The 24,378-nt window shown below is 35.9% G+C and overlaps 1 protein-coding gene across 2 annotated transcripts in view; it reads right to left on the bottom strand.

Moving 5' to 3' along the window:
- The window catches only part of LOC114522546 (ubiquitin-like modifier-activating enzyme 6), a 44,311-nt gene that overhangs the window by 17,643 nt on the left and 2,290 nt on the right, over positions 1 to 24,378 (bottom strand). For both annotated transcript variants that reach the window (XM_028543258.1, XM_028543259.1), the window contains exons 6-24: positions 24,185 to 24,290; positions 23,969 to 24,049; positions 23,555 to 23,677; positions 23,126 to 23,249; positions 22,437 to 22,546; positions 22,248 to 22,310; positions 20,645 to 20,721; positions 20,446 to 20,515; positions 20,029 to 20,175; positions 19,740 to 19,804; positions 19,548 to 19,626; positions 18,878 to 18,955; positions 18,706 to 18,783; positions 18,528 to 18,606; positions 18,088 to 18,193; positions 17,890 to 17,956; positions 17,681 to 17,719; positions 17,449 to 17,538; positions 17,138 to 17,218 (exon numbers count right to left, since the gene is read on the bottom strand). In XM_028543258.1, coding sequence (XP_028399059.1) covers positions 17,138 to 17,218; positions 17,449 to 17,538; positions 17,681 to 17,719; positions 17,890 to 17,956; positions 18,088 to 18,193; positions 18,528 to 18,606; positions 18,706 to 18,783; positions 18,878 to 18,955; positions 19,548 to 19,626; positions 19,740 to 19,804; positions 20,029 to 20,175; positions 20,446 to 20,515; positions 20,645 to 20,721; positions 22,248 to 22,310; positions 22,437 to 22,546; positions 23,126 to 23,249; positions 23,555 to 23,677; positions 23,969 to 24,049; positions 24,185 to 24,290 — 1,663 coding nt within the window. The remainder of the gene's footprint in view (positions 1 to 17,137; positions 17,219 to 17,448; positions 17,539 to 17,680; positions 17,720 to 17,889; positions 17,957 to 18,087; positions 18,194 to 18,527; positions 18,607 to 18,705; positions 18,784 to 18,877; positions 18,956 to 19,547; positions 19,627 to 19,739; positions 19,805 to 20,028; positions 20,176 to 20,445; positions 20,516 to 20,644; positions 20,722 to 22,247; positions 22,311 to 22,436; positions 22,547 to 23,125; positions 23,250 to 23,554; positions 23,678 to 23,968; positions 24,050 to 24,184; positions 24,291 to 24,378) is intronic.

Below are 24,378 nucleotides of genomic sequence, written 5' to 3'. Positions count from 1 at the left end.
TATATATTTTTATACCTTAGCACTAGGTCACGCTTGGTCGTTACGTGTTCACTTTTAATTGGTGGAATACATCTGGTACATAGCCTCGTTATATTGCTCTAAGATGTTTAAAGTAAATTGTTTTTGCAATTTGTTCTGTTTTTCAACGCAATGGCACAAACGAGCTGCTAGTTTGACCCAGGCTGAATATCATACTCATATCAGACACGAAATACAGATTTTTCACCACTTGAGAGAAACGATGGTGGATCCTGCATATAGATATACTATTCATTCAATTGTTGTGTTTGGAATTCTCGGCAATATTTTGGTCATCATCTCCATATTAAGACAAAGAAGACTGTTGAAGAACAACTACTACTTTCTTGTTTTACACCTCGCCATCTGTGATCTGGAATGGCTGGTTGTAGTCGTTTGCATCAAACTCCATTATGAGCTCTCCCTTGGCAAAGAAATGCCCGCCAAAACTTATTGCCATATTCGTAAAACTAAACAGATCTTTCATATTGCAGGAGTCTACATGATGTTGATCATTGCAGTTCTTCGTTATCGCGCTACTGTTCATCCCTTGAAACCAGACTTCAGCAGAAAGAAATTGAAAATTGTTTGTGGTTTGGGCTACATTCTTGGCTTCATCGTAGGCTATGGAGCACATGCGTGGTCATGCTTTGTCAAGAAGAACTCCCTGGCTTACACGACCTATGAGGGGAAATTCTATTATGCATATTTTATATTTGTATACAATGCTCCAACAGTAGTTATGGCTGTACTTTATTATAAAGTATATCGGGCACTCGTGAACCAAAACAAATATCTTAAGAGCTTAGGTTCAAATCCAGTGATTCAAAGTGCTTCTAGCTCCTCCTTCACAATCGTGAACTATATTAAAAATCATCGAACCTTCCTTGTTTGTGTCGGTACCGTTCTTTGCTATGGAGTTGGACATATTCCCATGACTGGGCTTTGTGTTTTGCTCTTCGGCGATGATCCTCCGAAAGAACATGCTTGGTTATGGTATTTATCTGATGTTTTAAGAGTTGCTGGATCGTGTTCAGCCAATCCTCTCGTTTATGGAATATTGGACAAAAAATTGCTCAAATTTTGGAGAATTTGTTGCAAGAAAACACGAGAAGACAATTAGACAGTGTTTGTTATATACAGTGGACAAACGGTATAGATCCCTATGATCTGTATCAGTATACTGCATGCATGGCTATATATCATTTTCCATGCGCGCAAAACATCATGCAGTATTGTGAAACCTTATATACGTTTTAAAGTCAAATCTTGTAAATATATACCACAGCAAATAAAAAATTATTGTAATTTTTAGCCAGGTTTTATTTAATACAGGCGTGAGCTTAAAAATGTACGCATTATATATAACTATATATGGAACAGAACGTCCTTACTATAATATTATGAGACTTATCGCATATAAAGTGTTGAATAAGTTTAAAAATTTGTAAATGTTTAAATATTTTATCATGCATGAAATGTTTGAAATTGAGCCTCATTTGCGAAATAAAACTGAGTTAGTATGAAATAGATAGATAGAGATAGTCTATTAAAAAACAATTACATTGCAGCTAATAACTGAATTGCGTATAATTGATGTACAGTTGAAGTTATAAAATATTTAAAATTTTGAAATATTACATGAAATATTAAAAGCTTATTCACACGAATTATAAAATATTTTAAATATATACAAATTATCAAAGTGAATTGGTTATATCACACATAGACGGGATAAAGGTCCGCTTGAAGCGTTCAGTCCGTATCATTGGGATATTAAAGACCCGCTTCTTCCTAATGTTGTAGCTTTCTTCTTGTAAGGGAGGTAATAGGCTGTGCAGTTTATGAGATTCTGAATTCATGATAGACGAGAACCACCTTTCGCATAACTGAGAACGTCTATCTTTTAGAGAAGATAGGTTAAACGTCTCCAAGTTAGATTCGTATGGTTGGCTTGGTGAGATGATAGCAAGCGCTCTTTTCTGAACATATAGTTTTAAAAACATTTGTATAGTGCAATTCCTACAGACAATTTTGACAGACCCATCGGCGTTGTTGTAATTTATGTATATATATTCCAAGCAATGTTTAAAAATTTCATTTGTTTAAAGTATATTAAATGAAACATAAAAATAAATCAGATTTATTGACTGAAAATGTTCAACTCTGCAAGAACACGCAGCGCGCTCGAAACCATGAAAAGTTTTTAGAACTTTGGCGCGGTACTGTAGTAAAATGTGTCAGTTGCAATCAAACCGCCTTTTATGAGAAGACGCGATATCGAGCGCAAGAAAAAAACGTTGCTGGAAACCAGTTTAGACAGAAATAATTTCCTGATAATATATTAGTGAGTAATTACAATAAATATAATTTTCAGTCGTTTTTAACTGCAAAGATATTCAGTGAAAACGCAAAACAAATGGCGCAGAATTCACTCATTCAATTGTTTGTGGTTTTGGCTACATTCTTGGCTTCATCGTAGGCTATGGAGCACATGCATGGTCATGCTTTGTCCAGAACAACTCCATTGTTTATACAATTTATCGGGATTGCCTTTGGGCATATTTTATATTCGTTTATAATGCTCCAACAGTAGTGATGGTTGTACTCTATTTTAAAGTATGTTTGGTTCTCATGAAGCATAAAGAAAGATTGAAGAGTTTAGGTTAAAATACAGTGGTTGAAAGTACTTCTGGCTCGTCCTTCATAATCGTGAACTATATTTAAAATCATCGAACTTTCCTTGTTTGTGTCGGTACCGTTCTTTGCTATGGAGTTGGAAATCTTCCCATGTCTATAGTTCTTATTTTCTACATCGCCGACAGACATGATCTTCTGATGAAACATGTTTGGTTTTGGAATTTATCTGATGTTTTAAGAGTTTCTGGATCGTGTTCAGCCAATCCTCTCGTTTATGGAATATTGGACAAAAGAATGCTTAAATTTGGGAGAAATTGTTGCAAGAAAACACGAGAAGACAATTAGACAGTCTTATATATACGGTGGACAAACGCGGTTCATCCCTATATAAGGTTTCAAAATACTGATGTTTTGCGCGCATGAAAAATGATAGCCATGCCATGCAGTATACTGATAGAGATCATATGTACATTTTGAAGTCAAATCTTGTAAATATATACCACAGCATATAAAAAATTACTATAAAAGATTTTAGCCAGGTTTTATTTAATACAGGCGTGAGCGTAAAAATGCGCGCATTATATAACTATAGAACAGAACGTCCTTACTATAATATTATGAAGGGTCTTATCGCATATAAAGTGTTGAATAAGTTTAAAAAATTGTGAATGTGTAAATATTTTATCATGCATGAAATGTTTGAAATTGAGCCCCATTTGCCGTAATAAAACTCGGTTAGTATGAAATATAGTTTTAAAAACACTTGTAGTGCAATTCCTACAGACAATTGCATGTGACAGACGCATGCATTGTTGTAATTTATGTATATATATATTTATAGCAATGTTTAAAAATTTCATTTGTTTAAAGTATATTAAACGAAACATAAAAATAAATCGAGATTTAGTTGACTGAAAATGTTTAATTCTGCATGAACACGCAGCGCGCCCGAAACTATGAAACGTTTTGAGAACTGTAGCGTGGGACTGTAGTAAAATAAAATGTGTCGGTTGCAATTAAACCGCCTTTTATGAGAAGACGCGATATTGAGCGCAAGAAAAACACGTTGCTGGAAACCAGTTTAGACAGAAATAATTTCCTGATAATATATTAGTGAATAATTATAATAAATATAATTTTCACCCATTGTTAACTGCAAAGATATTGGGTATGATTTTCATTGGCTGAACCTTACAATACATTTCTGTTTCAACCAATAGCATAGCTTCGTTCTTTAGAAAGCATAGAAAAACATTATCCAATTGGACGAAAGCTTCCGAGAGCTGCGACATGTCCCAAGATATTCAGAGAAAACACAAAATAAATGGCGCAGAAATTCATTCAATGTTATTGAGACGTGATGCATCTGGCAAATTTTTAAATTCGTTAATATTCATGAAATACTCAAAACTGTCATTAATAAAGAGCATTTGTAAACTTAATATAGACTTTCTGGATAGATGTTCTGGTCTAGATGTTATAAGATATAAGTTAACATTTTGCAACGAATAAAATGCACCAGCCCAGTTTTAATATTTACGAAAGAACTCAGAAGCTGACTGCTTTTACAAAGAGCATTTCCAAAACATTAATATCTTTGTAGTTTTTACTTTGTAAGTAAGACTATATCATAAACATTGCTGCAAGATGAATCTTTTACTGAAAATTTTAAAAACCATCGCAAACTGTAGTTAAGCAATTAGCATCAGTTATTGCATGAGTGTTTCATAAAATTCAATTTCAAAATACATTCATTCAGCTGCCTTATGTTAGGAAGTTAGGGAAAAACAATGAACTTGTTGAAATCTTGCATTAGCAACAATATATATTTTTATACCTTAGCACTAGGTCACGCTTGGTCGTTACGTGTTCACTTCTAATTGGTGGAATACATCTGGTACATAGCGTCGTTATATTGCTCTAAGATGTTTAAAGTAAATTGTTTTTGCAATTTGTTCTGTTTTTCAACGCAATGGCACAAACGAGCTGCTAGTTTGACCCCGGCTGAATATCATACTCATATCAGACACGAAATACAGATTTTTCACCACTTGAGAGAAACGATGGATGGTCCTGCATATAAATATATTATTCTTTCAATTGTTGTGTTTGGAATTCTCGGCAACATTTTGGTCATCATCTCAATTTTAAGACAAAGAAGACTGTTGAAGAACAACTACTACTTTCTTGTTTTACACCTCGCCATCTGTGATCTGGGATGGCTGGTTGTAGTCATTTGCATCAAACTCCATTATGAGCTCTCCTTTGGCAAAGCAATGCCCGCCAAAACTTATTGTCATATTCGTAAAATTAAACAGATCTTTCATATCGCAGGAATATACATGATGTTGATGATTGCAGTTCTTCGTTATCGCGCTACTGTTCATCCCTTGAAACCAGAGATCAGCAGAAGAAAATTGAAAATTGTTTGTGGTTTGGGCTACATTCTTGGCTTCATCGTAGGTTATGGAGCACACGTGTGGTCATGTTTTGTCCAGAAGAACTCCCTGGCTTATACGATCTATCAGGGGAAATTCTATTTTGCATATTTTATATTTGTATACAATGCGCCAACAGTAGTGATGGCTGTTCTTTACTATAAAGTATGTCGGGCACTTGTGAATCATAAGAAATCCCTAAAGAGCTTAAGTTCAAATCCAGTGACCCAAAGTACTTCTGGCTCGTCCTTCACAATCGTGGACTATATTAAAAATCATCGAACTTTCCTTGTTTGTGTCGGTACCGTTCTTTGCTATGGAATTGGAAATCTTCCCATGACTGGGCTTTGTGCTTTGCTCTTCAGCGATTATCTTCCGAAAGAACATGTTTGGTTTGGGTATTTAGCTGATGTTTTAAGAACTGCTGGATCGTGTTCAGCCAATCCTCTCGTTTATGGAATATTGGACAAAAAATTGCTCAAATTTTGGAGAATTTGTTGCAAGAAAACACGAGAAAACAATTAGACAGTGTTTGTTATATACAGTGGACAAACGGTAGATCCCTATGATCTGTATCAGTATACTGCATGCATGGCTATATATCATTTTCCATGCGCGCAAAACATCATGCAGTATTGTGGAACCTTATATACGTTTTAAAGTCAAATCTTGTAAATATATACCACAGCAAATAAAAAATTATTGTAATTTTTAGCCAGGTTTTATTTAATACAGGCGTGAGCTTAAAAATGTACGTATTATAAATATATGGAACAGAACGTCCTTACTATAATATTATGAGACTTATCGCATATAAAGTGTTGAATAAGTTTAAAAATTTGTAAATGTTTAAATATTTTATCATGCATGAAATGTTTGAAATTGAGCCTCATTTGCGTAATAAAACTGAGTTAGTATGAAATATAGTTTTAAAAACACATGTATAGTGCAATTCCTACAGACAATTGTGACAGACGCATGCATTGTTGTAATTTACGTATATATATTTATTTATATAATAACGTAAAGAATTCAAGCAATTTCATTGGTCGAGAGCCATGATCTATAAGAGGACAGACGCACGGAATGACGTCACAGCAATTTTCTTTTTACCGGTTTAATTTTGGATTTTTTTCAGTTTTATTATATAAAACAAATAGATTACAATGAACCGTTGTCTGTTCAGTTATAGATACACGGTATGACGCCATATGCGATAAGAACAAAAGAGTGACCACTCGCCCCGGCGGCTCGTGGCCACTTTTTTTGTTCTTATCACATATGACGTCATACCGTGTATCTATAACTGAACAGACAACGGTTCATTGTAATCTATTTGTTAAATATTTATGGCAATGTTTAAAAATTTCATTTGTTTAAAGTATATTAAACAAAACATAAAAATAAATCGAGATTTAGTGGACTGAAAATGTTTAATTCTGCATGAACACGCAGCGCGCCCGAAACTATGAAACGTTTTGAGAAGTGTAGCGGGGGACTGTAGTAAAATAAAATGTGTCGGTTGCAATCAAACCGCCTTTTATGAGAAGACGCGATATTGAGCGCAAGAAAAACACGTTGCTGGAAAATAGTTTAGACAGAAATAATTTCCTGATAATATATTAGTAAATAATTATAATAAATATAATTTTCACTCATTGTTAACTGCAAAGATATTGGGTATGATTTTCATTGGCTGAACTTTACAATACATTTCTGTTTCAACCAATAGTATAGCTTCGTTCTTTAGAAAGCATAGAAAAGCATTATCCAATTGGACGAAAGCTTCCGAGAGCTGCGACATGTCCCAAGATATTCAGAGAAAACACAAAATAAATGGCGCAGAAATTCACTCAATGTTATTGAGACGTGATGCATCTGGCAAATTTTTAAATTTGTTAATATTCATGAAATACTCAAAACTGTCATTAATAAAGAGTATTCGTAAACTTAATATAGACTTTCTGGATAGATGTTCTGGTCTAGATGTTATAAGATATAAGTTAACATTTTGCAACGAATGCAATGCACCAGCCCAGTTTTAATATTTACGAAAGAACTTAGAAGCTGACTGCTTTTACAAAGAGCATTTCCAAAATATTAATATCTTTGTAGTTTTTACTTTGTAAATAAGACTATATCATAAACATTGTTGCAAGATGAATCTTTTACTGAAAATTTTAAAAACCATCGCAAACTGTAGTCAAGCAATTAGCATCAGTTATTGAGTGTTTCATAAAATTCAATTTTAAAATACATTCATTCAGCTGCCTTATGTTAGGGAAAAACAATGAACTTGTTGAAATCTTGCATTAGCAACAATATATATTTTTATACCTTAGCACTAGGTCACGCATGGTCGTTACGTGTTCACTTCTAATTGGTGGAATACATCTGGTACATAGCGTCGTTATATTGCTCTAAGATGTTTAAAGTAAATTGTTTTTGCAATTTGTTCTGTTTTTCAACGCAATGGCACAAACGAGCTGCTAGTTTGACCCCGGCTGAATATCATACTCATATCAGACACGAAGTACAGATTTTTCACCACTTGAGAGAAACGATGAAGGATCCTGCATATAAATATATTATTCTTTCAATTGTTGTGTTTGGAATTCTCGGCAACATTTTGGTCATCATCTCAATTTTAAGACAAAGAAGACTGTTGAAGAACAACTACTACTTTCTTGTTTTACACCTCGCCATCTGTGATCTGGGATGGCTGGTTGTAGTCATTTGCATCAAACTCCATTATGAGCTCTCCTTTGGCAAAGCAATGCCCGCCAAAACTTATTGTCATATTCGTAAAATTAAACAGATTTTTCATATCGCAGGAGTCTACATGATGTTGATCATTGCAGTTCTTCGTTATCGCGCTACTGTTCATCCCTTGAAACCAGACATCAGCAGAAAGAAATTGAAAATTGTTTGTGGTTTGGGCTACATTCTTGGCTTCATCGTAGGCTATGGAGCACACGTGTGGTTATGTTTTGTCCAGAAGAACTCCCTGGTTTATACGACCAATGAGGGGAAATTCTATCTTGCATATTTTATATTTGTATACAATGCTCCAACAGTAGTTATGGCTGTACTTTATTATAAAGTATATCGGGCACTCGTGAACCAAAACAAATATCTTAAGAGCTTAGGTTCAAATCCAGTGATTCGAAATGCTTCTAGCTCGTCCTTCACAATGGTGAACTATATTAAAAATCATCGAACTTTCCTTGTTTGTGTCGGTACCGTTCTTTGCTATGCAGTTGGAAATCTTCCCATGACTGGGCTTTGTGTTTTGCTCTTCGGCGATGATCTTCCGAAAGAACATGTTTGGTTTGGGTATTTAGCTGATGTTTTAAGAGTTGCTGGATCGTGTTCAGCCAATCCTCTCGTTTATGGAATATTGGACCAAAAATTGCTCAAATTTTGGAGAATTTGTTGCAAGAAGACACGAGAAAACAATTAGACAGTGTTTGTTATATACGGTGGACAAACGTGGTAAATCCTTATCCTTATGATCTGTATCATTTTGGTCATCATCTCCATATTCAGACAAAGAAGACTGTTGAAGAACAACTACTACTTTCTTGTTTTACACCTCGCCATTTGTGATCTGGGATGGCTGGTTCTAGTCATTTCCACCTACGTCCAACACGGGGTCATTCGTAGCAAGCAGAATATAACAACACCGCGTATTGTTTGTTTGATATTATAAGGGTCATCTTTCATATCGCAGGAGTCTACATGATGTTGATCATTGCAGTTCTTCGTTATCGCGCTACTGTTCATCCCTTCAAACCAGAGTTGGCCTGATCGCAGGCTACGGAGAAAGTGCCCCGTTATGTTTTGTCCAGAAGAACTCCCTTGCTGGTACGATCTATTGGGATTTCCATTTTGCATATTTTATATTCCTTTATTATCATTCAATAGTAGTTATGGCTGTACTTTATTACAAAGTATATCGGGCACTCGTGAAGCAAAACAAATATCTAAAGAGCTTAGGTTCAAATCCAGCGGTTCAAAGTACTTCTGGCTCGTCCTTCACAATCGTGAACTATATTAAAAATCATCGAACTTTCCTTGTTTGTGTCGGTACCGTTCTTTGCTATGGAGTTGGAAATCTTCCCATGTCTCTGGTTGTTTTTTTGCACATCGTCGACAAATATGATTTTCTGATGGAACATGTTTGGTTTTGGTATTTAGCTGATGTTTTAAGAGTTGCTGGATCGTGTTCAGCCAATCCTCTCGTTTATGGAATATTGGACAAGAAATTGCTCAAATTTTGGAGACTTATTTTCAAAGGAAATCGAAGAGGACAGGACAATAGACAGTTCTAATTTGTATTTGGTGGACAAACGGTACATCCCTATGATCTACAAATTGACAATCACCTTCCTATAGGATAAGACTTTAATATTTCGACGCCTTCGCCCTCTATACTATAGTAAAAATTGGAAATGTACCACAGTATAAATTATAAAGAAATTTAGCCAGGTTTTAAACCGACATTGACGTAAAACTGCTTGTATTTTATAAGTTTGGAACAGAACAGAGCTGTTATATATAAAATTATAATAGAACTAAATTAATGTATTAAAATCCTAAGAAACTTAAGCCCTGGTCAAACGAGAATGATAGTTGATGAGAGTTGATGAGAGTTGATGAGAGTTGCAACTCTCGCTTGCGTTTGACCGCGAACTCTCATGCACTCTTGTGCACTCTCATCAACTTTCATCGACTTTGAACTGGTTCAAATTTTGATGAGAGTTGATGAGAGTTAACCAACTCTCGTTCTCAACTCTCATTCTCGTTTGACCGTCGCATCGAGAGTTTGGAAAACTCTCGGCGAACTCTCGCTTCTCAACTCTCATCAACTATCACTCTCGTTTAACCAGGGCTTTATGGATTTGGTGTCTGCTTTATTTTGGACATCGTTGATACGTATACTGAAGAAATTAACATGGTTGCCGGGTTGTGATGTGTATACATGTTAATATTTTATCCATGCAAAGTTTTAAATTCAAGCATGCATGTTTTGCATTCGGAATATTAAAATTAGTCAGAATATTAGTTTCATAAACATTTATAATAGTCTAGTGGACAAGTATAAATAACGTTTGAGTAAATTTTTTCTTACAGGCAAATACATCAGTTTTGTACCCGCTGCAATATATTTAGCATGACTTTAATAAGAATTGTATAGAATAAAATTAAATTGATTAACTGAAGAAACTTTTAGATTTTGGGTAAGCTTGAAAATGGAGATTAAATAATTTCGCCTTTAAGAACTGAACATGCAAGGCGCAAAGCTCTTCAATGGAGGACCTAAAAGGTCTGAAAAATTCCCTGATGAACATGAGACAGGCACGTTCTGAAAACATTCGCAATAATATTTCTGGGCAATTTTGTCTTTTATCAAATAGCACCATGCAAGACAGAGCATGTTTGATATAATTTACTACCGTTAAACCCAAATCACTGGTAAATTTTACTCAGTTAAAACTAGCCTTAAACTGCTTGAACTAGACAAATATTTCTCGCCGTCTTTCGTTTCGTAAACGTGCTAAACTCGGCCTGAACCGGATCATCTCGTCATATTCCTTATAGCATGTTTGGGGTATGGAAAGATAAGTATAATAGTAATCTTCGCATTCTTTCGCATACACACGTGATCATTGCCAAGACAGTGTTGCAAACTATAATGCCAGCTTTCTAGTCGTTAATGATTATGATAATTATTATATGAATAATTTTCATATGAATGTAAGAATGAAACTGGGGGGACACACAATAATGCATGCTGGTGCGTGCAAGCCAAAGGGGGGGGGCGAAAACTTTTTAGGGCCTCCTGCACGTGGGTTTCTAGTAAAAGGTGTCAGTTGCAATCAATCCTTTTATGAGAAAAGCGTCAAATAAATTTTGAAAAAATAATTGGCTGATAATATATTAGTGAATGATTATAATAATTAGATATAATTTTCAGTCATTGTTATTTACGAAACCACCCAGTGAAAACACAAACGAAATGGCGCAGAAATTCATTTTATGTTATTGAGACGTGATGCATCATTTTAAAAATTGTTAATATCCATGAAAATACTCAAGACTGTCATTTATTGAGGATTCGTAAACTTTAATATCCATTTAATTTATTCTTTGTAAATAATACTTTGGGATGAAAACTAGTCGAAAGATACATCGTCGTAAATGTAATTCCAACTTTCATTCAGATACCTTATGTTAATTTTATATTTTAAGTCCCAGTATAAACTTTCACAAATTTGTGACTCAAATTTTGTTCACAAATTCTGGTTTATGACAAGATGATACTGATGAAACATAAGTTAAGATTTCCCAATAAATGAAATGCACCAGCAAATAAGAAAATTTTTAATATTTGAGAAAGAACCAAGAAGCTGACTGCCTTTTACAAAGAGCATTTCCAAAACATTAATATCTTTGTAGTTTTTACTTTGTAAATAAGACTATGTCATAAACATTGTTGCAACTGAGATGAATCTTTTAATGAAAATTTAAAAACTATCGCAAACTGTAGTCAAGCACTTAGCGTCAGTTATTGAGTGTTTCATAAAATTTAATTTCAAAATACATTCATTCAGCTGCCTTATGTTAGGAAGTTAGGGAAAAACGGTGAACTTGCAGAAATCTCTCATTAGCAAGAATATATATTTTTATACCCCCATAGTTCAAACGATGACATTACCTGGACTAAAGAACTTTGTCTAAAGCGCTACGTCACGCATGGTTGTTACGTGTTCACTTCTGATTGGTGGAATACATCTGGTACATAGCCTCGTTTACATTGCTCTAAGACGTTTAAAGTGTATTGTTTTTGAAATTTGTTTTTGACCCCGGCTGAATATTATACTCATATCAGACACGAAATACAGATTTTTCATCACTTGAGAGAAATGATGGAGGATCCTGCATATAAATATACTTATTTTTCAGTTGTTGTGTTTGGAATTCTCGGCAACATTTTAGTCATCATCTCCATATTAAGACAAAGAAAACTGTTGAAGAACAACTACTACTTTCTTGTTCTACACCTCGCCATCTGTGATCTGGGATGGCTGCTTGTAGTCACTTGCATGGAAGTCCAACATGAGCTCTTCCTTGGTAAAAAAATGCCCGCCAAAACTTATTGTCTTTTTGGTAAAATAAGATATGTCTTTCATATCGCAGGAGTCTACATGATGTTGATCATTGCAGTTCTTCGTTATCGCGCTACTGTTCATCCCTTCAAACCTGCCATCAGCAGAAGGAAATTTAAAATTGTTTGTGGTTTGGGCTACATTCTTGGCTTGATCGTATGCTATGGAGCACATACGTGGTCATGCTTTGTCCAGAAGAGGTCCCTTGTTTATACAATTTATTTGGATTTCTGGAGGGCATATTTTATATTCGTTTATAATGCTCCAGCAGCCGTTATGACTGTACTTTATTATAAAGTATATCGGGCACTCGTGAACCAAAACAAATACCTAAAGAGCTTAGGTTCAAATCCAGTGGTTCAAAGTACTTCTGGTTCGTCCTTCACAATCGTGAACTATATTAAAAATCATCGAACTTTTCTTGTTTGTGTCGGTACCGTTCTTTGCTATGGAGTTGGAAATCTTCCCATGTCTGGGTATTGTGTTTTGCACCTCACCGACAAACATGATCTGCTGGCAAAACATGGTTCGTGGATATGGTATTTAGCTGATGTTTTAAGAACTGCTGGATCGTGTTCAGCCAATCCTCTCGTTTATGGAATATTGGACAAAAATTTGTCTAAATTTTGGAGAATATGTTGCAAGAAAACACGAGAAGACAATTAGACAGTGTTTGCATGTTATATACCGTGGACAAACGTGGTACATCCCTATGACTATAGTATATATGATCTAATCAGTATTTTGATGCAGTATTTTACTTTCTAAAGTCAATGCCAGGTTTTATTTAATACAGTCGTAAGCGTAAAAATGTGCGCATTACATAACTTTGGAACAGAACGTGCTTACTATATATAAAGAGACTTATCGCATATAAAGTGTGGAATAAGTTTAAAAATTTGTGAATGTGTAAATATTTCAACATGCATGAAATGTTTTAAATTGAGCCTCATTTGCCGTAATAAAACGACGCATCGGCGTTGTTGTAATTTATGTATATATATTTATAGCAATGTTTAAAAATTTCATTTGTTTAAAGTATATTAAAAGAAATATAAAAATAAATCGAGATTTATAGTTCACTGAAAATGTTTAATTCTGCATGAACACGCAGCGCGCCCGAAACCATGAAAAGTTTTGAGAAGTGTAACGGGGGATTGTAGTAAAATAAAATGCGTCAGTTGCAATCAAACCGCCTTTCATGAGAAGACGCGATATTGAGCGCAAGAAAAACACGTTGCTGGAAACCAGTTTAGACAGAAATAATTTCATGATAATATATTAGTGAATAATTATAATAAATATAATTTTCACTCATTGTTAACTGCAAAGATATTTAGTGAAAACGCAAAACAAATGGCGCAGAATTCATTCAATGTTATTGAGACGTGATGCATCTGGCAAATATTGAAATTTGTTAAAATTTTGAAATTTGTTAATATCCATGAAATACTCAAAACTGTCATTTATAAAGAGCTTTCGTAAACTTAATATAGACTTTCACAAATTTTAAATGTTCTCGTTTTGTTGATATAAGATGTAAGTTAACATTTTGCACGAATGCAATGCACCAGCCCAGTTTTAATATTTACGAAAGAACCCAGAAGCTGACTGCTTTTACAAAGAGCATTTCCAAAACATTAATATCTTTGTAGTTTTTACTTTGTAAATAAGACTATATCATAAACATTGTTGCAAGATGAATCTTTTAATGAAAATTTTAAAAACCATCGCAAACTGTAGTCAAACACTTATATATATACCGTCATTTATTGAGTGTTTCATAAAATTTAATTTCAAAATACATTTATTCAGCTGCCTTATGTTAGGAAGTTAGGGAAAAACAATGAACTTATGAAAATCTTGCATTAGCAAGAATATATATTTTTATACCTTCATAGTTTAAACGGTGACATTGCCTGGACTAAAGAACTTTGTCTATAGTGCTACGTCACGCATGGTTGTTACGTGTTCACTTCCTATTGGTGAAATACATCTGGTACATAGCGTCGTTTACTTTGCACTAAGATGTTTTTGAGTAAATTGTTTTTGCAATTTGTTCCTTTTTTCAACGGAACCTCACAAAGGAGCTGCCATTTTGACGCCGGCTGAATATCATACTCATATCACACACAAAATACAGATTTTCTACCACTTGAGAGAAAATATGGAGCATCCTGCATATAAATATACTTATTTTTCAGTTGTTGTGTTTGGAATTATTGGCAACATTTTGGTCATCATCTCCATATTCAGACAAAGAAGACTGTTGAAAAACAACTACTACTGTCTTGTTCTACACCTCGCCATCTGTGATCTGGGATGGCTGGTTGTAATGATTAGCATCGAAGTCCATCATGAGCTCTTCCTTGGTAAAAAAATGCCCGCCAAAACTTACTGTCATTTTCGTAAAATAAGATATGTCTTTCATATCACAGGAGTCTACATGATGTTGATCATTGCAGTCCTTCGTTATCGCGCCACTGTTCATCCCTTGAAACCAGAAATCAGGAGAAGAAAATTGAAAATTGTTTTTGGTTTGGGCTACATCCTTGGCTTGATCGTAGGCTATGGAGCACATGTGTGGTCATGCTTTGTCCAGAAGAGATCCCTTGTTGATACAATTTATTCGGATTTCTTCAGGGCATATTTTATATTCGTTTATAATGCTCCAACAGTGGTTATGGCTGTACTTTACTTCAAAGTATATCGGGCTCTCGTGAACCAAAACAAATATCTAAAGAGCTTAGGTTCAAATCCTGTGGTTCAAAGTACTTCTGGCTCGTCCTTTACAATATTAAACTATATTAAAAATCATCGAACTTTCCTTGTTTGTGTCGGTACCGTTCTTTGCTATGGAGTTGGAAACCTTCCAATTTCTGGGTTTGGTATTTTGCACCTCGCCGAAAGACATGATCTTTGGGCGGGACATCGTTCATGGATATGGTATTTAGCTGATGTTTTAAGAACTGCTGGATCGTGTTCAGCTAATCCTCTCGTTTATGGAATATTGGACAAAAAATTGCTCAAATTTTGGAGAATTTGTTGTAAGAAAACACGAAAAAACAATTAAACAGTCTTTGTTATATACAGTGGACAAACGGTTCATCCCTATTAACTGCATACATGGCTATCACTATACTATTTATGCCCGCAAAACATCAGTATTTTGATGACTTTTTTATTTTCTAAAGGCCATGTAAATATACCTCAGCATATAAAATAATATTGTATAACAGAATTTAGCCAGGTATTACTTAATACAGGCGTAAGCGTAAAAATGTACGCATTATATAACTTTGGAACAGAACGTCTTTACTATAATATTATGAAGAGACTTATCGTATATCAAGTGTTGAATAAGTTTAAAAATTTGTGAATGTGTAAATATTTTATCATGCATGAAATGTTTGAAATTGAGCCTCATTTGGCGTATGATAAAACTCGGTGTAAAATTATACTTCCACAAACACTTGTAGTGCAAACACTTGCAGGACAAACGGTGACAGACGCATGCATTTTATATATTTATGTATATATATATATATATATTAGCATTTTTAATAATTTCATTTGTTTGAAGTATATTGTACGTAACACAAAAAGTACGTAACCCTTTCCCTTTGAATCAGTGAACACACGCAGTCCGCCCGAAGTCATTCGGAAAAATTAAAATATTTTTTGGCGGACCGAATTTTCCTTGCCACCATTATGCCAGCAAGGTCAAACGCATTTAAGATAACTCTGCCTAAGCAAAACACTAAAATTTGCCACGAAAAAAACAACAGCAGAATAGGAAAGGGACCGGGTGGATTAAAGGTGAACTCGCCGAATCTTCTTTTCCTAAACGCACGTTCATCTCGGCCTAATCCGGATTAACTGGATTATTTCTTTGCAATCGAATGTATGATGTATTCATGGAAAGAAAGTATGCAACCATTGCATTCTTTGCAAGACTGTGCTGCAAACTATCGTGAGGGATTTCTAGCTAGGAAAGATTTCTTAACCTGGTTTCCATTTAGTCGTAATTCTCGTGAACATGCCAAGGTGGCTGATGTAATAGAATATTGCTACGCGTGTAAAGTCAACGATTGCGGTTTGAACACGGGAAGTACAGAAAATAAAGACAAATTTACAGCTGAAGTGCTGGACTATTTTACAATGGTGGAGATGACGTGTTCATGATAATTATAATGCGTAAACTAGGCTTCAAATGTTTTTCATATAAAGTATTCCACTGTTTTATGAAATACTCCGCTCTCTGGGAATTACAAATATAATTATCAGTTTATTGATAATCATATTGTTGTCCGCCATGAAAAATTACAACATATCATTCTCCTCATGGAAATTGTTGTTGTTCATCTGGGAACTGCTGTTGTTTTATAAACAGCACAATGAATTGGATTTACATTCTTCTTACGTGTAGCCTGTAGGTACGTATGAGAAATGTAACCGTGGAATATTGTCATAACGTTCACACATTTCTCGCGTGGACACCACGAACACGCGAGGGTAGAACTCTCGTTGTCCGCATGTATTCCTTAAACCACGGAGCCGGTTGCCCTGGTCATACGAGAATAAGATTTGACGATAGTACATCATGAACTTGTATCAACTTCAAATGAACCGTTTTTCTAACTCTAAGCGATAATACCTTTTGCACTTGGTATCAGCAAGAAGGCTCTTGCTCCTCGTAAGTAAGTAGGTTGGAGAGCTGATGTAAACTGTCAAAAATCATCAACTTTCCTGCAAAGGTGTTCTCATTTAACCGGACTATGTTAGTCCATGGTACCCTCATTTTCTCTTCAAAGTTGTGACAACATCTTCCCACCCCACCCCCAACATCAATAGATCAATGTTACCTACCTGTACCAGATCAGAAACGGATTTGTTGCTCGACCAGAACTTGTTATACAGCTGAGGTTTTTGGGAATAGCAGCTTTCAAACTAAAGAAAACATACCAGTCTTATAATTGAAAGGCATAACTTTACTCATATGGATACGTATACCAGTCTTGGGATACCTTTTGGTAGGAGAGACTTGTGCTCTAGGAAACGTGCATGAGACAAGGGCAAAATTCTAATGGCAAAAATCTCACAGACCCGACAGTGACCTGTGACAGCGAGCAGGGGTTTTATCGATTTAAAAGGAATGAAATTCGATGATTTCGACAGACCTTATTTCTCGCCCACTGGATGGTGTGATCAATTACAGCAGGAAAGGATTTCAGGGTACAATAAGGGACATCGCCATCTTCAGGGTCGCGCTAAAAAATATCGTTGACAAACTTGAAGCGAGAACACAGCGATACAACAGTGAAGACACTCTACTTTCATCCGAGAACACAACGCTGTTTGATATGAATCATACGTCCTTACAACAACAAAATATAATATAGATAAACATACCTGACTCGAGTAAGACTCCGTGAGATGAGGAACAACACACTATTGATTGATTTCAAAAACAAAATATCATTAATCGAAAACAAACATTCTTGAAACACACGATCCCCGTCCTACGCGGCGGGTGTGCAGGCAGTAAGTGCCGTTTGAAGGGCCAAAGAGTTCTCCCCTATTATCGCAATTGATTTTGACCAATAGTGAAAAGAACTCACCTGGATATGGCCTTTAGGACCCATTGTTCCAGATTCCAGAAGTGGAACTTGGTTGGTCACGCACCGGCTTTTGGAAGAAAAGGAAAACAATGGTTTTATTGCACCATTAACGAGAATCATTAGGTATTGCTAGAGCTACATGCAGTAGAAAAAAATGAAACGTTTATGAAGTACATCTTTATTACATCTTTAACTGACCTATCTACGTAACGTCTAGCTTCAACGTTATCTAAAGCGTTCACAACAATATTCTTTGAGCGGAAAAACTCATCCGTGTAAATGACTTCTTCGGTTTCTGGAGCAACTGGAAAATCAATAAGACGTCTACGTTTGAAGCATTGGAAAGACTGGGTTGGTGCCACGGACAATGGACACCCGTTTCAAGGTCGAATTTCAATGGCGAGGGCTGGGATGAAGAGAAGAGAAGGGCAAGGGAAAGAGAAGGGGAGGAGAGAGGTGAGAAAAGGGAAAGAGAGAGAGAGGTAAGGGTGGGAGAAGAGGAGTAGAAAAATGTGGGGAGAGGGGAGAGATGAAATCGAGGATTGATTCTAGAAGGAGAGACGGTAATATCTAACCGATAGCTATTAGATTGAGTAATTCGGAAAGTCATATCAAGAAAAATGTGCGGTGATACAAACCTTTATGTTGGTGCGGATCAATTTCAATGTCAGGATTGATTTCTAGAATCGCTTTTGAAGCAGTCAGTGATTTCGATTTCTATGACAGAGGAAAATATAATACACACGTTAGAACATCAATGCTCACAACTGGAAAAATAATTCTTGAATTGTCAAGTGTTTTCTTAGAAATTCTCACCTGAATATCTCGCGGTCGAAACAAGAACTGGCGATTTAAATTTGATTTCTCAATTAGGTCATTATCAGTTATTGTAATCTGAAGAAAAATTTAATAAGCTTGTTAAATTACCATTCAAATTAAACCAAAATTCCATCAAACTTTGATCTGCGAAAAGCTACAAAATGCTTACCTTTCCTTCTTTACCCGTTCCAATACCAACCATCGCGTAGTTCTTCAACATTTCACAACCAATAGCACCACAACCAACCTTTTACACAGAGCAAAATAGAACAACTAACGTTATCGATTACGGTATTCGTATACGGGAATTTGATCAGATAAGTAAGATGATGGAGCGCTTATTTAAAAATACATATCAGTCTTCATTGCCTCGCATTCTCATTCTTTAATATTTTACAATTTGTTTTGTACCAGCTTTGCCCATCTGTATTACTTAGGAGTACGACAATGTGGTGCTTATTGTCTACACCATGCATCCTCATAGCTTGGGATCGTTCCAAGTCAGACAGTAAGTATCTACCTAATATGAACGAGTTTTGTGATTGGCTTTTTGTAACAATAGTGAACAGTGTTTATGATTCGTTCTTTTAGAAATCAATTTCTATACTTCATTGTGTTTTATTGTTATCATCAACCAATAGCAAAGCTTGTTCATATAGTTAGGTATCGACCAAGTCAGATAGTGACGACCGTGTTCCGGGAAAGACAAAATGGAAGTCAAGATTTCTACTTTGGTTGGTAAGACTACGAAGAATTTTGGTAATTTGAGAGGCGAAATATACAACCCTGTAGAAAGAAAACTTGTGCACATGTATACTTATATTAAATACTTCCCTTACCATAAACAATTGTACATTCTTTAGTTTTTGTAATAGTTCTTCCCCAACGCATATCCTCAAGGAATCATACCTATCATTCCTGGAACATGGAAGGTAAAATTAAACTGACTTCTTAACGACATTCATGACTTAATGGAAACCATGTCTAAGGGACAATATAATGGTGTGATATGCGTAACGAGGCTTGCTTACTTCGGCAGAAAATTCCCAGACTTGTCAGATGTTTCTTTTGCAAGTTCAATTGCATCCAAATATAACTATAAATAAAAAGTTACACAAAACATCTTAGGGAAATGAATGTCCTTTTTGCTCGGCCATAAAACAAACAGAAATTACAACAATGATACCACGGTTAGGAATATGGTCAGGGGGAAGATAATCCTACCCCCCGGGAAATGTTTCGACGTGAACGGGCAACGGCTTAAAAGTCATCGATCTTTTGTCTCAAGTCTTTGATTTTTTAACATTCCTGCGTGCCTACCCATTGCTTCAGTGGAGTGAATTTTCCAGTCAAAGCTTTGAGAACTTCCTGGGCAACAAAACCGCCAACAGCAGCAGCCAGGGGGGGAAGCAAACCACGGCTGGAATACGAGAGTACGGTCAGAAGGTCCTCGTCAATCTTATCCACCTGTGGAAAAAATGAAACCACAATGGATGATTCAAGATTTGAGAACCATTCATAACTTTGGAAAGTAGAATTAAGCGATGGCGTAGCCAGCTCGTTAAGTGGGGGAGCGTATTCATGTATTATTCGTCTTTACCAATATCATTTCTTTCGAATATATGACTGTATTGCCCATTGGAATATAGGCACAGAAATGCGCCTCCAAAAATTCGCGGTACAAGGCCTTCAAATATCATATTTTTTCCGAGACACCAAGAAAGAAATTTTCATTACCTTCGTCTTCATTTGTTGTTCGTTTATTTTCGCCGCGATCTTTACTAATTCCTCCGCGTTTTGAGAATCCCTGTGAGTTTGATTAACAAGATCATGATTAGGCGTCGTTAACTTTCACTCAAAGAGAATCGAAATGGTAAATTTCCTTAATTTTTGCCCGCGCATATGGGCGAAATCGGGCATGAAGGCGTTCAGCTACCTGACATTAGGAAGATGACCATGATTGTCTTTAAACGTGTCTAAAGCCCGCATAGCCAGGTGAAGCTGAGGAGCTGCCTGAAAAAGATTGGGATGCAGTATTGGTGGAAAATATTCAATCGCTTAGCACCTCAATTTATGAACTGTTAGCAATATTGCATATAAGACTCAGGGGCCTGTTGTATCAAGCCAGTTTACTTCGAACGGTGGATAAGTCAAAATTAAATAACAATCTTACATCTCTCTTGAATGAGTCAACTTGAATATTATACACTGAATATGTAGTTGTAAACAGTATCTTTGTATTAAGGTAAAAAACATTTAGTTTGCTTGTTGAACAAAACGATAGACTTGCTTTCTATTTTGAACTTATCCACCGTTTAAGCTAAACGGGCTTCTGGTGTACATGAAATGTATGGATTGTTAGTAATAGTGTATAAGACTCAGGTGTATATATGAAATGAATATTGTGATGATGCTACTCTGAGTCACCAACCGGATAAGCTGAAAAATTAGCTTGACCACGGCACTGGGAGTTGAACCCGCGACCCGGACTAGCAAACCAAAGGTCGCGGGTTCGATCCCCACCGTGGTCAAGTTAATTCTTCAGCTTACCCGGTTCGTGACATAGATTAGCATTATCACAATAACAGGACCGCGGAGCAGGGTTGCTCGCTGGGCTTTAGCCCCACCAATAATTTTTTCGTAATTAGTCTTTAATTTCGAATATTTTTTAGTTTAGTGTTCGCTCAAATTTACAAGCAATATTTTTAGCAATTTGTATTTTTTGCTCACAATTATATGCAGTGTATCTTATCTGGAATATCGTAACTTTTACTTCTTCGAACGTATGTTTAAATAACCAATTCAAAGAAATGAGTATTCTAATTTCCAACGATATTTGTCGTACTAAATCCGCCATGTTTACAAATGGATTGAAATTAGTTATGTTCAGTACATATGTTTGGCCAAAATAAAAAACTTGAACAGAGACAAAAAAGGACAAGCATTTGACCATTAAAACAGCGTGGTTATCCATATCAAAATATTTGACATCATAACCAAAGCATAGTTATATTATTTAATGTTTGTATATATGAGCGCCAAACATGCTTGCAACTTTACACAGGTACAAGCATTTGACCATTAAAACAGCGTGGTTATCCATTTCAAAATATTTGACATCATAACCAAAGCATAGTTATATTGTTTAATGTTTGTATATGAGCACGAAACGTGCTCGCAACTTTACATAGGACAAGCATTTGACCATTAAAACAGCGTGGTTATCCATATCAAAATATTTGACATCATAACCAAAGCATGGTTATATTGTTTAATGTTTGTATATGAGCACAAAACATGCTTGCAACTTTACACAGGACAAGCATTTGACCATTAAAACAGCGTGGTTATCCATATCAAAATATTTGACATCATAACCAAAGAGTAGTTATATTGTTTAATGAGCACGAAGCATGCTTGCAACTTAGACATGCAATATAGAACAACATTTGACTATTAAAACAGCGTGGTTATCCATATAAAAATATGGTGCCTGAATATTCATTAAGGACTGTTGTTTAAAGTCTTTCATAACTTACCTCCATTTTACAAAGATCTACAAGCAAAATATTCGGTTCCTTTAACTGGTCCTCGAGAGAATCCTTGAATAAAGAGACATACCAAATTCTATTTACACTGGATAGATATTTACACTGAATAAAAAAGTGACTTTCTAGCCACGGAAACCATCCTCCGTGCTGGAGATATTTGTGAGAAAATCGACTTACGAAATGGTTTAATCTTGACGTCTTCACTTGGCGAGCAATGCCTCCATATTGATACGGTTGAAATTCATCAGAAGATGTGTCACAAATGCTCACAGCATATGGCGATTCAACTTCAAGAAATACATTTTTTGTTAGTGCAATTGTAAAACGATGCAGATTTTCTTGCAACTTGAAAGGTCTTCCAAAGTTCATAATCATTTCATGAGGAATGAAAACGCAGAAAAGTGCGAATTTGAAATAATCTAAAACGGGGTAAATATCGACGCGAAAATATGCCCTGAGAAAACGTGGAACGAAAGGTATGAGAAATAAAACAGGTTTGGTTTAATACCATACTCAGCTTTTCCATAAAGTAGATGCAATTTATATACTGCAGAAATGCACTGCAGGTTGCGAAAAGTTTACCGTAGGACGTCGCTCTAATGGCTATATCGATTTGCGATCTCTAGCTTATGTCGCGGCAGCACGAGCGATTTTTGTCGCCGATTTTCTCTTTCTAGTGTATCGTTTTGAGCGAGTGATGATCGCAGTTGTATTGCTTATAACAAAGAAAAGTATTCTATCCTTTTGGATTTACTTGATAGCATACACCAGGAGAAGAAAATAACCGTCAAAAATCGCCCGTGTAGGCGAGACTTTAAACAGGTTTTCGTCTCCTGAACTGCATGTTTACGCGGTTCTCATATCACCTTTAACAGTCTGCGTGGTGCCATTCAAAGCAGTCATTCCGACAATTTCTTTGAACTCGATCTTATCTCCGTCTTCCAGGCCATGCATTTGATTATCAAGAGTCAGAAGTACGCCAGGATTAGCCTGAAACAAATCGAGGAGAGCAAGCGTTTGAAGAAAACGAAGCAGACACATGCAGTTATATTCCTGCCCCGCGATATCAGACGTTATAAAACCTAGAAGAGGAATAATGGAGAAGGACCGATAAAAGCGAGCAGGCAGAATTTTGAGCTAGCTTAAAGCTGACTATGGCTTGTGATTGATCGTGGCCTCATGTAGAATCGTGTATACCCATAACCAGGGTGCATTAGGGGACTATGGCCCAGTCTCTTTATATATTCTCCTCTCGACACGACGGCAAAATGCAAAATCCTCCCAAGATTGAATACCTTAGAAATGTCAGATATAAAAAATTCCTTCGGTTCTTCGCCGGTCCGATCAACGACTTCAAACTCGTCGCCAAAATCACAAAAGGTGTAAGAAAATAATCCCAAGACGTCGCTAGCTATGAACTATGAAAAAACACCACATCACATTATAAAAAAACAACAACAAGTCCTCTGTCTTTCTATTTATCAATTAGTTTGCAGGCTTGTGATAACGGGTGGTTTTGCTCGCACCCCGGCCAATAAAGTTTAGAGCCATTTCGCTGAAAAGGACCAGCATGCATGTGATAAGGCAATAAACTAAAGTACAGACTCATTGGTTTGCAAAATCAAAAAAGGCTTATTGTGTGTGTTTGATATTCTATCAAGCTCTTTCTTCACTTAGTGATTACTGTAATTATAGAGAGTCACACCTACTTTTATTGGGGGGTTTTGTGATCTGCAGAACTTGTCCACGACTAACGCTTGTTTCATGGACGCCTCGGTGAGAACAACACACTAATAAAATAGATAAGGATAAATATTAATATTAGCAATCCTTTGAAGACTATAATAGTATAAAGGCAACGTTTTCGATACGCACGTGCATATAAAATATGATATATAAAATAAAATACTGATTCAGTATTTCACCTGAAATTCCTTGAGAAAATCCAAATTTTCTTCAAGAGGTTTAGTGAAAACTCTGACCTCCACATAAGGATTTAGTTCAGCTAGTTTGGAGCAGCTTGCCTCCGCCCTATGAGAAAAATAGCCACATGCAGACATTTACGGACAAGTTTTGTGTGTTTGTATTGTACAGACGAAATGACGGAGTGACGGAGGCC

The sequence above is a fragment of the Dendronephthya gigantea genome, unplaced genomic scaffold (assembly GCF_004324835.1).
Source record: "Dendronephthya gigantea isolate DGI-Jeju-01 unplaced genomic scaffold, DenGig_1.0 000023F, whole genome shotgun sequence".
NCBI classification, from domain to species: domain Eukaryota; kingdom Metazoa; phylum Cnidaria; class Anthozoa; order Malacalcyonacea; family Nephtheidae; genus Dendronephthya; species Dendronephthya gigantea.
The sequence above is the reverse complement of the archived record's forward strand: the minus strand, read 5'-3'. Positions and strand labels throughout refer to the sequence as shown.